Below are 13191 nucleotides of genomic sequence, written 5' to 3'. Positions count from 1 at the left end.
GGTTGGTAGGGGATCTCCGTGACGGTGATGAATAGATCCTGGCTGTCGGGGAAACCAGCGTTGTAAGCGCTCTCGCCTGCCTCGTCCTCCACAAACACTTCCTCATCTTCCCCGTCCGTGAACATCGTCGAGGAACTGTCCGTCGACACTGTCCCATCATCAGAGTCCATGGTCACTGGTGGGGCAGTGGTGGCAGGCTCCGTAGCGTCCGTTTGCCGCTTTGATTTTTTGGTAGCCTTGTCTGGGGTCCTTGGTTTTCACGCGGCGATGCGTTGCATGACGGCTGTATCCTCTGTCTGGATCATGGCTTTGGAGACCTTCTCGTAGGTCTTTGCATTCCGTTTGTTGGAGCGCAGCTCCGAAAGCACAGACTCCTCGCCCCACACACCGATCAGATCCAAGAGTTCCCGGTCAGTCTAAGCCGGGTCCCTCTTTCTATTCAGAGATTACATGAACTCCTCTGCTGGAGAGCTCTGCATCGCTGCCGGTGCTGCTGAGCTCGCCCCGATGTCCAACCACGAAATGAGATTCTAACTGTCCAGAAAGGAAAAGGAATTCAAATTTTCCCGGGTCGTTTCCTGTGTGGCTGCTCAGAGCATCGAAGCTCGGACTGCTGTCCAGAGCGTCAACAGAGTGGTGCACTGTGGGATAGCTCCCGGAGCTACTAAGTTCGATTTGCATCCACACCTAGCCTAATTTGAGCTAGCCATGTCGAATTTAGCGTTACTCCACCTGTCGGGGTGGAGTACCGAATTCGAACTAAAGAGCCCTCTAGTTCGAATTAAATGGCTTCCTGGTGTGGACGGTTGAGCGGTTAGTTCGAATTAACGCTGCTAAATTCGAATTAAAGTCCTAGTGTAGACCAGGCCAGAGCCTAAGAGACATGGGTATGGATGTCATCTAGCCGTCTGGCCCTTAGTCCCCATATCAATGGAACACTTGAGAAGACAATATCAGAACACTGACACCTAGCAACCATTGATCCAGAGGAATATAGATTTCCCCATTTCTCAGCAAGGAAGTTGAGCAACATTCCCCAGCTTGAAAACAAAGGGCTAGGAGGTGTGAGGCAGGCAATAAGAGTTAGCTGCTGGAAAGAGTCAGGGTTCTCACGTGGAGTCTGACCAAGGAGCTCAGACCAAGGACAGGTCTATACTACAGATTTGTATCAGCACAGCTGCATTGGTGCAGCTGTGCCACTGTAGTGCATCTGGTGAAGATGCTCTAAGCTGACAGGAGAGAGCTCTCCCATCAGCTTAATAACTCCACCACCGTGAGAGGCAGTAGCTGTGTCAGCAGGAGAAGCTCTTCTGCTGACATAGCACTGTCTACAAGGGCAGTTAAGGTCAGTATTACTACATCACTCAGGAATGTGAATTTTTCACACTCTTGAGCAATGTAGTTATACTGAAGTAAGTAAGTAGTGTAGACCAAGCCTCAGGGCTCGTCTACATCAACAGGCAGCGATCGATCCAGTGAGGGTCGATTTATCGTGTCTAGTCTAGACGCAATAAATTGACAGCCAAGCATTCTCCTGTCGACTCCAGTAGTCCACTAGGGCAAGAGGCACAGACAGAGTCGATGGGACAGTGTCAGCCATCGACTTACCGCACGGTAAGTAGATCTAAGTACATCGACTTCAACTACGTTGTTCATGTAGCTGAAGTTGCATAACTTAGTGTAGTCCAGGCCGCAGACACACACACAGCTTGAATAATGGGGTTCTATACAGCTTTGCTGGGCTAACCAGAATGGTCTATGCTTTAACCTTCAGTTCTCTGTGCTAACCTAAAGACTTACTATGCTATGTTCCAGTTGACTAAGAAACTGTACTGTTTTGACAAACACTTTGAGTGTCACTGCAAATGCTTGCTGAGGTGCATTAATCCCCGAAGAGCGTACAAGTCTGTACCAGGAGTCTATCTCAGATGGACTTGCTGAACAGAGCTTACGGTGTAAAGCAGGAGTGCTGAAGCCCAGGAGGTCCAGTCTAAGGAGGCAGTGAAGCCATGTGTCTGAGCCTGGAGGACAAGTGAGGGCCTGGAACGCTGAAAGGGTTCCTCCTCGAGACTGTTCCAAAGCTTGGGCCAAAGCACCAGTCCTGTGGATCTGAGACAACTAGATAGTTTTAATTTTATTAAAATATTCCTAAATACATAGGTATTGTTTGTATATGTGTTGTTGCAATGCATCACATTTATGACTGGTATTATAGGTACAAGGAGTACAGTTACAGGGTCTCTGCAGTTTTTCAATTTCTCCAATCATGGGATGGAAACGTCTTACAATCTTTTAGAAAAACATAGGACAATGGGAGGTTTAGAGGAAAGATTTTATATGGTCACTGTAAAATTATCCTGAGTTATAAAAAAATATGATGACATTAATGATAGTCTGTCATTCTACCAGCCCATAGGAAAAGTCCAAGAATAAAAAGTAATGTGAAAGCATGATTATAGAAACCCCTAATGGTGTGAATAAGGATTTGAAGAATCTTTCTCTAGGTATGAAAGGAACAAAATGGGGACAGTTTGAGTCTAGAGTCACTATAGGGGTACAATAAACATTGTTTATGTTTTTAATCTCTGTTTAAACATTATATTTGTGATATGTGTTCTGTGGTTTGGCTAATGATTGTTCATTCTATAAACTGTTGTGGATTGGTTACTGGATGGTGTGTACAGTGACTGAACTGTTGATATCCTAGATTTTTATGTTTGTAATATTGGTTGGTTAATTTTAGCAGTTTTAACTGTTGCACAACAAAGTGTTCTTGTGTATGATCCTATGAAAAATAATACTATATAGCGCCCACTTCACCTTTGATTAATCTATTAGATTTTCACTTGATTCTTCTCCCATCAGAAATTGGGTGTTAATTTTTGATCGGATGGAAAATCTAATCTAAACCCCAGATACTCCTTACTGAAAGAGAAGTCAAATCCCTATTTTCGTCTGTAGGTAACTCTTCATTGTCATTTCTCTTCTTGTACATAGGAATGTTTTCAGTTTATACTGCCAGCCCTACCTCATGCCATTGACCTTTTGCGGGATGCCATTGTAAAAGTAAAGGAGGTACACGACGAACTTGAAGACCTACCTTCACCGCCACCTCCTCTTTCTCCTCCTCCAACCACCAGCCCACACAAACAGACAGAAGACAAAGGTGTACAGTGCGAGGAAGAGGAGGAAGAGAAGAAGGATAGTGGAGTTGCCTCAACAGAGGACAGTTCCTCTTCACATATAACTGCTGCAGCCATTGCAGCTAAGGTGAGTCTAAGCCATATGCATAAGGGGCACTTAGGTTTCTATCTCAGGTACTTTCCACCAACATCCAATTGCATTTTAGGAACATGTTTGTTTTTTGGTTTTTACAAACTGGTGGATTTTAGCCTAAAAATCAGTACCATCCAGCTCCACAACAATATGCGAGCCCTGTTTTGGTAGTTATCACAAACTTTGTAAGGTACCACACATACCCTGCTATTATCTTAATGCTTTTGTGGACTTTACAATACCATTTTCTGAAGTCCTAGAATTGTTATTTTTTTTTTACTTAAAACACCTGCCCTGCCTGACTGTATTACCTCCAGTAGGTGGTACTTCATTTCCTGCTATCACAAAGTTCTGTTAAAAAGGACAATATTGATTTTGCCGAAGCTAAAATGGAAAAAAATATGACAAGAAGGTTGTAGAATAGCTAATATTCTACCCAGGCTACTGGTATTCCCCCCATATACATCCATGTTATGGGGGCATAGTGATGTGGAATTCTGCTGCGACAAATAGGTCTCATTACTATTTAAATTTCATTATTTTAGCCAGTTTGATTAGGCAAATGTTACCAAGACTAGGATTAGAAATTTTGGAGTATAAAAGAAAAATGACTTGCAATAATTTGTTAAAATAGTACTTGGAAGAATTTATTATTTCAATATGTCAAAAATGGTTAAAATACTATTTTCTCTATAATTTTGTTTTTCCAAATCAATAGTATTGTTTTAGTTGCAGCACTGTATCTTTTACCTTTGTTTCATGCCTTCAGTTTATACATATTTAAGGTTTGTGTGTTTCTAGATGCTTGTGAAAGGTTATTTAAGTTCATCCACCCTACAACTGACTAAACTGCTGTTTTTCAGTTGCTGTTGACAAGTGTATCCAGATAAGGAATTAATTTTAAGTAAATCAAAAAGACAGTATAACACTTTTTATTTAAAACACAATAGCAGCATTCCTGCTCCCAAAAGATGAAGTTCAGGACTGAGCCATTATGTTTCCATGATGCCTCCAACCTAATATCATTTTCTCATAAATAAAAAAATCCTGATTACATATAGGTTTGCAGGACTAAAAGCAAAAAGGGATGTAAATTATCAACTGTAAGTTGCAATTTTTGTTAATATTAATTTAAATGTAATGTCTAATTAAGTCAAATAGTTCTTTTGAAATGGCCAAAGACTTAAGTATTTAGTGCAATTTTTTAAGGGCAGAAAATACCTGAGATCTAAACTGATTGTGCTCATATAAATTTCTAAGCACTTGGCATTTCAGTGTCCCACCTGTATTCACCCTTGTTCCCTCTCAGTCATTTTGCTTGTATAGTTTCATGTTTTCCTGTCACTGTATTCATAGCTGTTATGTATTGTACATTAGAAGCATCCATCCTACACCAGTTCTGCTGTTATCATGGCAAAAGGTGAACAGCCCATCCCGGGTCTCATCTGTTATTACCATCACGCAGCAGGCAGTGCAGGAGAACCGGTAAGACACACCTACAAGAGGCTTTTGCATTAATAGTATCTGCAAGTATACTGCCTGCCTCCTCTCCTAGCGTGTAAAGAGGAGATGTTATTTGTTTTATTCTAGCAGACATACAGTGGTTCTTTTAAAAAAAATTAAATATATGAAAAGCCACTGAGCCTATTCTATCAAGGACACAGAGTTTAATAAGATCTAGCCTATAGCCAAAATATCAAAATATTCAGTTGAGGATTAAGATATTGTGGGTTGTGTCAATGAGTATCCTCATTTGGATGCCAAGATGTTCATTGCTATGAAACCTATGTCTGTTTCATCATCTCATATATTTAATAAATTATCCAACCTCATTAAAATTATCTCTTAAAATTATTGCTTTGGAGTCTTGGAATCTTGGTGGCTTTTTCCCCATCAAGTTGCATTGCCTCTTTAAATACTTTTTTCATTGGTGAGTGTATTAAATTAGCGTGTCATTTGTATTAGCCATTCATATTTTGCTTGTTTATGCTTTAATCATTTATGGATTCTACTAAATTCTAATATTTTGTGTTTAGAGTCAGGATTTCCCAGAATGTAGGGGCAAAAATTGAGGATGCAGGATAAAAAGGACTTTTACTATAGCTATTGCTGAATTTCAATGAACAACAGGCAAAAGTGAGGAAGGATGTGACATGACAAGTCCACATTTAGGATAGACGGCTGCTCTGACAGTTTAGATCGGAAGGCCATAGTTAAGAGTCTGGCAATACAATTTGCTGTTTTTCTTACCCAAAAAAAATTCAGACTAGATTCCAAGGTAAAAGATTGAGCTAAGATGGCATCAGAAAAATATAATTTATCATATTTCATAGCCACAGATTAGTGAGCCCAAAGAAAAACAATTGGTTTGGAGAGACTTGGACTAGCTGATCTGATCAAACAGCAAGCTGTTTTCTCATTTATTATCGGTAAAAATTCTCTGGACATCATAACATTAGTCTTGTTGGCAGAGACTACACAGTGTTGCACTTAATTTTTCACTTTTTGATGTCTCCTCAGACAAATGATAAGCCAAACCATTAATCAAATAGTCTAATTTGTCTGTATTTCAGACATGACATGATATGTTAAAAAATGTAATTTATAAAATTAAGAAAGGACTCTTTTGGAGTTAACACAACAGATGATGAATCCATGTCCAATATATGAACTTGTATGGGTACTGACACTCTGCTTGATGCTACTGTAATAAGCATCTATATCATTATCATCCCCAGTGTACACTCTTCATTATTATTAAAATAATGAATTCAACCTCTCTCAGCAATACACTGACAATTTGTCATCTAAACTTAGTTCCAGGGTTTTTGGCTAGCTTGTTTTAAACTCTCGTGATGATATCGTCATCCCCCCCCCTTAATTTGATCTTCGTGGGTCAGGATACGAATTGGCTAGTTTATAAGAACTTTTTTAGTGTGTATGCCTTTTGTCTTTTCTGTCTACAAGATGCTTCTGCTCTTTTTATTCATTTTGGACAATCATGACAATTGCAATCAGCAGTTTATACACTTGACTAACACTTTGCTACTACTGTCAATCTCTCTTCAGATCCTCTTGGAGGAAAGAGACTAAGGAGCTTTCCCCTTTGCCTTTTTTCCTCTCTTGTCATCACTTGGTTCTTTGATCTCAAAATTAACAAGAGAAATTGTAAGAAGATAGGTATAAAACCACTTCCAGAAAAGGTGGTGTTAGATGTCCTTCAGAATCAGAATAAATGTGCGTAATAAAATGATGGATAGTGAGCTGGATGGATGGAAAGGAAAGGAATGAGAGAGAGAGAGGATAAGGGAAAGGGGTAGGAGTTCTCCCCTGGCCAAGGGGAGAACCACTCCCCAGTTAATCTGTTCACAGCCCCTTCATTTCAATTGTTCTACTCTTCCATAATTAATTTTTGCTCTGCCCACCATTCCAGTTGAATTTGTTTCCCTTCCCCTTCCCTCAAAACATTTCTTCTTCAATAAGCTTGTTGCCAACCCCCACCACCATTTAAAATCCTTCCCACTGATCAGCATCTCATTTTCTACTCACCCACACCACTGCTGTTTCATTTTCTACACCACAGACATTCCCTTATCCAAGTGTTTTTTCTATGCCTGCCTCATATCTTTGTACTCACGTATTTAATTTCTGACCCTCCATATATTCCTTCTTCCCCTCTGTATCCCTTTGTCAATTGTTTGCTTCCTTCCCCTACTCCTTTGGCTGTATTTAGTTGGAATGTTTTCAGTTAATTATGTTTTTCAAGACAGGAGCCTTATTCTACATCTGTAAAGTATCTAGCACTATTTGGATATCATGTAAATAATAATTAATAATTTAATATTATTTAACATTATGTTGCAGTAGTGCCTAGAGACCAACCAGATCAGAATTCTATTGTACTAGGTGCTGTGCAAACATATAAGCCGCAATGAGTTTGTACTCTAAAAACAAGGCAAAGCAGGTAGATGAGACAAACATGTGGATCAAGTTGGAGGAGACAGAGTAACAAAAATAATAGCACGTAGACTCATAGATTCATAGACTTTAAGGGCAGACGGGACCATCATGATCATCTAGGCTGACCTCCTACGCATTGCAAGCCACTGAACCTCACCCACCCCCTCCTCTAATAGACCCACAACCTCTGTCTGAATTACTGAAATCTTCAAATCTTGATTTAAAGACTTCAAGTTACAGAGAATCCACCATTTACTGTAGCTCAAACCAGCATGTGACCCATGCCCAACACTGCTGAGGAAAGCAAAAACCTCCCAGGGTCTCTGCCAATTTCAGTTGGGGGAGAATTCCTTCCCGACACCACATAGGTGGTCAGTTAGACCCTAAGCATGTGTGCAAGACCTACCAGCCAGCCACTCATGAAATAATTCTCTGTTGTAACTGAGAGCCTTCCCCAACTAGTATCCCATCTCCAGCTGTTGGAGATATTTGCTAACAGCTGTTGCAGATGGGCCATGTACCATTGTAAGCAATCTCATTTTACCATCCCTGCCATAAATTTATCAAACCCAGTCTTGAAACATGTTAGGTTTCTTGCCCTCACTATTCCCCATAGAAGGCTGTTCCAGAACTTCACTTCTCGGGTGGTTCATCTGATTTCAAGCCTAAATTTATTGATGGCCAGTTTGTATCCATTTGTTCTTGTGCCAACATTGGCCGTTAACTTAAATAACTGCTCTCCCTCCCTGGTGTTCTCCCTCTGATGTATTTAGGGAGCAATCATAGTATCCCTCTTCTGCGCCTGTTCCAGTTTAAATTCATCTTTTTTAAACATGGGAGACCAGAATTGCACACAGTATTCCAAATGAGGTCTCAGTAGTGAGTCGAGTAATGGTAATAACACTTTCCTATCTCTACTGGAAATACGTCGCCTGATGCATCATAGGATCACATTAGGCCTTTTTCATGGCTGCATCACGTTTGCAGCTCATAGTCATCCTGTGACTGACCAATTAACCAAGTCTTTCTCCTCCTCTGTTGCTTCCAACTGATGTGCCCCCAGCTTATACCAAAAATTCTTCTTTTTAGTCCCTGACTTTGCACTATTAAATTTCATCCCATTTTTATTATTCCAGTTTTCCAGGTCATCCAAATCTTCTTGTATGATATTCCAGCCCTCTTCCGTATTGGCAATACCTCCCAACTTTGTGTCATCTGCAAATTGCATTAGCATACTCTCATTTTTTGTGCCAAGGTCATGAATGAAAATGTTAAATAAGAATGGTCCCAAGACCAATCCCAGTCCCTGAGGAACTCCACTAGTAACCTTCCTCCAGCCTGACAGTTCATCTTTCAGTATGACCCGTTGTAGTCTCCCCTTTAACCAGGGTTCTGAGCCACCTTTCAAGTGTCATATTAATCCCCATCTTTTCCAATTTAATAATTTCCGATGTGGAATTGTTTCAAATGCCTTACTGAAATCCAAGTTGATTAGATCTACTGCATTCCTTTTGTCTAGAAACTCACTTATCAAATAAAGAGATCAAGTTGGTCTGGCACAGTCTACCTTTTATGAAACCATTTGTATTTTATCCAAATTACTGTTTACCTCTATGTCCTTAACTACTTTCTCTCTTTCAATACTTGTTCTAAGACATTGCAGACAATTAAGGTCAAACTAACCGACCTGTTGTTTCCCAGATCCCTTTTTCCTCCCTTTCTTAAATATAGGTACTATATTTGCAATTCTCCAATCATAGGGTATGACCTCTGAGTTTATGGATTAATTAAAAATCCTTGCTATTTGGTTTGTAATTTCATGTGCCAAGTTTTTTAATATTCTTAGATGGAGGTTATCCAAGCCCCCCAATTTGGTCCCATTAAGCTTCTTTGAGTTTCTCTTCCACCTCAGATGTGGTAATTTCTACTTCCATATCCCTTTTCCCATTAGCCACCCTGCCACAGCCCCCAAGTTTCTCATTACTCTTATGAAAAAGTGAGGCAAAATATTTGTTTATGTGTTGGGCCATTCCTAGATTATCTTTAATTTCCACCCCATCCTTAGTATTTAGCAGTTCCACTTCTTCTTTCTTTGTTTTTTTTTTATTTATATGGCTAAAGAAACATTTACTGTTGGTTTTCCTCTGCAAGGTCCAGCTCTGCTTGGCTTTTGGCAGTTCTCACTTTTTCTCTACACTTTCTGACCTGCAAGAGGTAGCTTTCCTTGCTGATCCATCCCTTTTCCATTCCTTGCAGGCTTTCTGTTTTCTCTTAATAACCTGTTTTGTGATGCTTGTTCATCTAATTTGGCCTGCAACCCTTTCCTACAATTTTTCCCCATTGTTTGGGATGCAGGTTTGAGATAGCTTCTGCAACTTTGACTTAAAGTAATTCCAAAGCCGCCTTCAGGCCTGGTCTACACTAGGACTTTAATTCGAATTTAGCAGCGTTAATTCGAACTAACCGCTCAACCGTCCACACCAGGAAGCCATTTAATTCGAACTAGAGGGCTCTTTAGTTTGAATTCGGTACTCCACCCCGACAGGTGGAGTAACGCTAAATTCGACATGGCTAGCTCGAATTAGGCTAGGTGTGGATGCAAATCGAACTTAGTAGCTCCGGGAGCTATCCCACAGTGCACCACTCTGTTGACGCTCTGGACAGCAGTCGGAGCTTGGATTCTCTGACCAGCCACACAGGAAATGACCCGGGAAAATTTGAATTCATTTTCCTGTCTGGGCACTTTGAACCTGACGTCCTGGCTGGACATCGGGGCGAGCTCTGCAGCACCTGCAACGATGCAGAGCTCTCCAGCAGAGGAGTCCGGCCAATCCAAGAATAGAAAGAGGTCCCCAGCATGGACAGACCGGGAAGTCCTGGATCTGATCGGTGTGTGGGGCGAGGAGTCTGTGCTGTCGGAGCTGCGCTCCAGCAAGGGGAATGCAAAGACCTTCGAGAAGGTCTCCAAAGCAATGATAGAGAAAGGATACAGCCGGGATGCAATGCAGTGCCGCGTGAAAATCAAGGACCTGAGACAAGGCTACCAAAAAGTCAGAGCGGCAAACGGACACTCCGGAGCCCTGCCCCAGACATGCCGCTTCTACGAGGCACTGCATGCCATTCTAGGTGGGTCTGCCACCACTGCCCCACCAGTGACCGTGGACTCAGTGGATGGCATAGTGAACCTGGACAGTTCCTCCTCGATGTTCGCCGATGGGGAAGATGAGGAAGGGTCTGTGGAGGACGGCGCAGGCGACAGCGCTTACAATACCGCTTTCCCCGACAGCCAGGATCTCTTCATCACCCTCACAGAGATCCCCTACCAACCCTCCCCGGCCGTTAACCCGGACTCAGAATCAGGGGAAGGATCAGGCGGTAAGTGCTATAAACATGTAAACATTTATTTTTTATAAAACAGGTATAAAAAAATAGAAATACTATATATAAAATTTTCAATGAAAAACTATATGAAAAGTAGGTCCACACATATAGGGATTGAACAATAATCCTCCAGGGACAATTCAAGAAAGGTCTCATTTAGGTCCTCGAAAAGCCTCCGCAGGAGGTTCCTGGGGAGAGGTGCCTTGTTGGGTGCTCCGTGGAAGCACACTCTTCCGCGCCAGGACATCCTTATGTAGATGGGAATCATCGCCTCCACAAGCATGGCCGCATATGGTCCTGGTCTCTGCAGGGCTTCCCTTAGCATCCGCTCTTTGTGACTCCGAGGGACCCGCATCAGGGTGATCTCGTTCATGAAATGCTGCATCTAATTAGGGCAATTAGTGTATTGTTACTGTTGTGAATGGTTGACTTTTACTTTGCATAACAATGACCCTCGCTTAACAGCCACGTGTTGTAGGCCACATAGGAAAAGCATACATTGATCTTTCCCGTGCACTGGCGGGAGTGGCTGGAAAAGGGTCAGAGTATATGATTTCCAGATTGCCTTTAGCGGGAGGGCACAGCTATCCATTAACTGATAAGCAGAATGTACTGTAAGGCTTACCAGGACTGTCTGCTAGACGGATTCAGCTGTCTCTCCCCACTTGTCCGCTCTCCTGTGCAATGCCGCAGCCAATGAGAGTGTATTCCGAAATCTCGAACTTGTCCTGAGATCTCGTGAGACTTGTTGCCCTGTATGGTCTTGTTCAGAGAAACTGACTAGACTGTGTTCACTGTTCGCAAACATGTATCTGTTCAAGGAAATCAGTTACTTTTCCCATCACACAGCTGCGGCTCTTTCCCGGACTGCCCCGGCATCCCCCTCGCAGAGGCTGGCGCAGATTAGGCGGCGAAAGAAAAAGACTAGGGACGAGATGTTCGCGGAACTGATGGCCTGCTCCAGAGCCGAGGCGGCAGAGCAGAGACAGTGGAGGGAGACCCTATGTCAACAGCATTGCACACACATCGAACGGGAGGACAGGTGGCGGCAGGAAGACCAGCAGGCGACTCAAACGCTGCTTGGGCTAATGAGGGAGCAAACGGACACGCTCTGACGCCTTGTTGATGTTCTGCAGGACCGCAGGCAGGAGGACAGAGCCCCCCTGCAGTGTATCTGCAACCGCCCTCCCCCGCCAAGAAGTCCTGCCCCCCCCCACCCAAAAGTACAAGACGGAGGGGCGGTAGGGGCCGTGAGAACTGTCACTGCACCACTGCATAGCGCTAATGTACCACACACCTCTCACGCTATAAATTTGTAGAAGTGCTTCCCTTACAGGCTCACCCAGTCCCAAATCCAAGTTTCATCCCCCCATTGTGTATTAGATTATTAAAAGCTGTTTGCTGTTATTCACTGTTTCGGTCACGTCTTTCGTGTCAGAGGATTTTTTTGTGTATGGGGGGGGAGGGGATTTATAATTGCACGGTATAGCCTACATTACCAGGGTACAGACTTGGGGCCATGATCAACTGCAGGGCACACACACACTGCAGTCAGTAGGCACCAGGGTCACTCTGTGTGGTGTATGCTGCCCCGGGTCATTCTGTGATGTGTATGCTTGTCCAGGGTCCTAGCGCCTGCCACCCCCTTAATGTTAAGGCACGCTGCCCTTACCATGAACTTCCACCGTAGCAACGAGCCTCTCCGCTGCCCTGAGCCCCAACAAGAGCCCTCATCCACGGACAGATACTCACCCTTCCCCCACACCCCTCACCCCTTCCTACGCCCAAACCCGCAGCCCAATGCCGTCATCCAAACCCCTATCCAAAGAAGGCACCACTCGCCCCTTCCTGCAAACCCACCCCTTCCTGCAATCCCTCCCCTTTATGCACAACCACTTGCAACCGTCCCCCACCCCAGAGACCTATGTAGGAGCAGGAGGATGTCATTCCTCTATGGAACAAGCGGTCTGTACATCAGTGCACACCGTGCCCAGCACAGTATGCGTCCATGTTTCAACACCTGAACAGAAATGCAAAGTAAAACAAAGATTTATTAATAATGAGTGTAACAATTAATTTGCTTTAAAACGTGCTTTGGAAGTGGGGGAAACTTTGAGAACGGGGTATGTAACCGCAGATCGAAATCGACACATACAGACACAGGCCCAGGGTCAGTTTCTCTTGAAAGCAAGTGGAGAGTCATAGGTTACCCTGCTCTCCGAGGAAACTTGCTTTCAAAGCCTCCCGGATACACAGCGCTTCCCGCTGGGATATTCTCTCGGCACGGGTGTCTGGCTGAGCGTAAACTGCAGCCAGGCGATTTGCCTCAACCTCCCATCCGGACAAAAAGGTCTCGCCCTTGCTCTCACAGAGATTGTGTAGCACACAGCAAGCAGCAATAACTACGGGGATATTCTTTTTGCTGATGTCCGAGCGAGTCAGTAAGCTCCGCCATCTCCCCTTGAGACGTCCGAAAGCACACTCCACCACCATTCTGCACTTGCTCAGCCGGTAGTTGAAGAGTTCCTTCTCTCTGTCCAAGGCGCCTGTATAGGGCTTCATGAGCCAGGGCAT

At 43.3% G+C, this 13191-nt stretch overlaps 1 protein-coding gene across 10 annotated transcripts in view; it reads left to right on the top strand.

Annotated features, from left to right (window-relative positions):
* The window catches only part of GPHN (gephyrin), a 602360-nt gene that overhangs the window by 406967 nt on the left and 182202 nt on the right, over positions 1-13191 (top strand). For 6 of the 10 annotated variants that reach the window (XM_045012251.1, XM_045012252.1, XM_045012250.1 and 3 more), the window contains 2 exons: positions 2998-3270; positions 4654-4761. In XM_045012251.1, coding sequence (XP_044868186.1) covers positions 2998-3270; positions 4654-4761 — 381 coding nt within the window. Of the gene's footprint in view, positions 1-1047; positions 1615-2997; positions 3271-4653; positions 4762-13191 lie in introns of those variants that run through there. The other 4 variants (XM_045012253.1, XM_045012256.1, XM_045012255.1 and 1 more) reach the window with 2 other exon arrangements.

This window comes from Mauremys mutica, chromosome 4, assembly GCF_020497125.1.
Source record: "Mauremys mutica isolate MM-2020 ecotype Southern chromosome 4, ASM2049712v1, whole genome shotgun sequence".
In the NCBI taxonomy this organism is placed as follows: Eukaryota; Metazoa; Chordata; order Testudines; family Geoemydidae; genus Mauremys; species Mauremys mutica.
The sequence above is the reverse complement of the archived record's forward strand: the minus strand, read 5'-3'. Positions and strand labels throughout refer to the sequence as shown.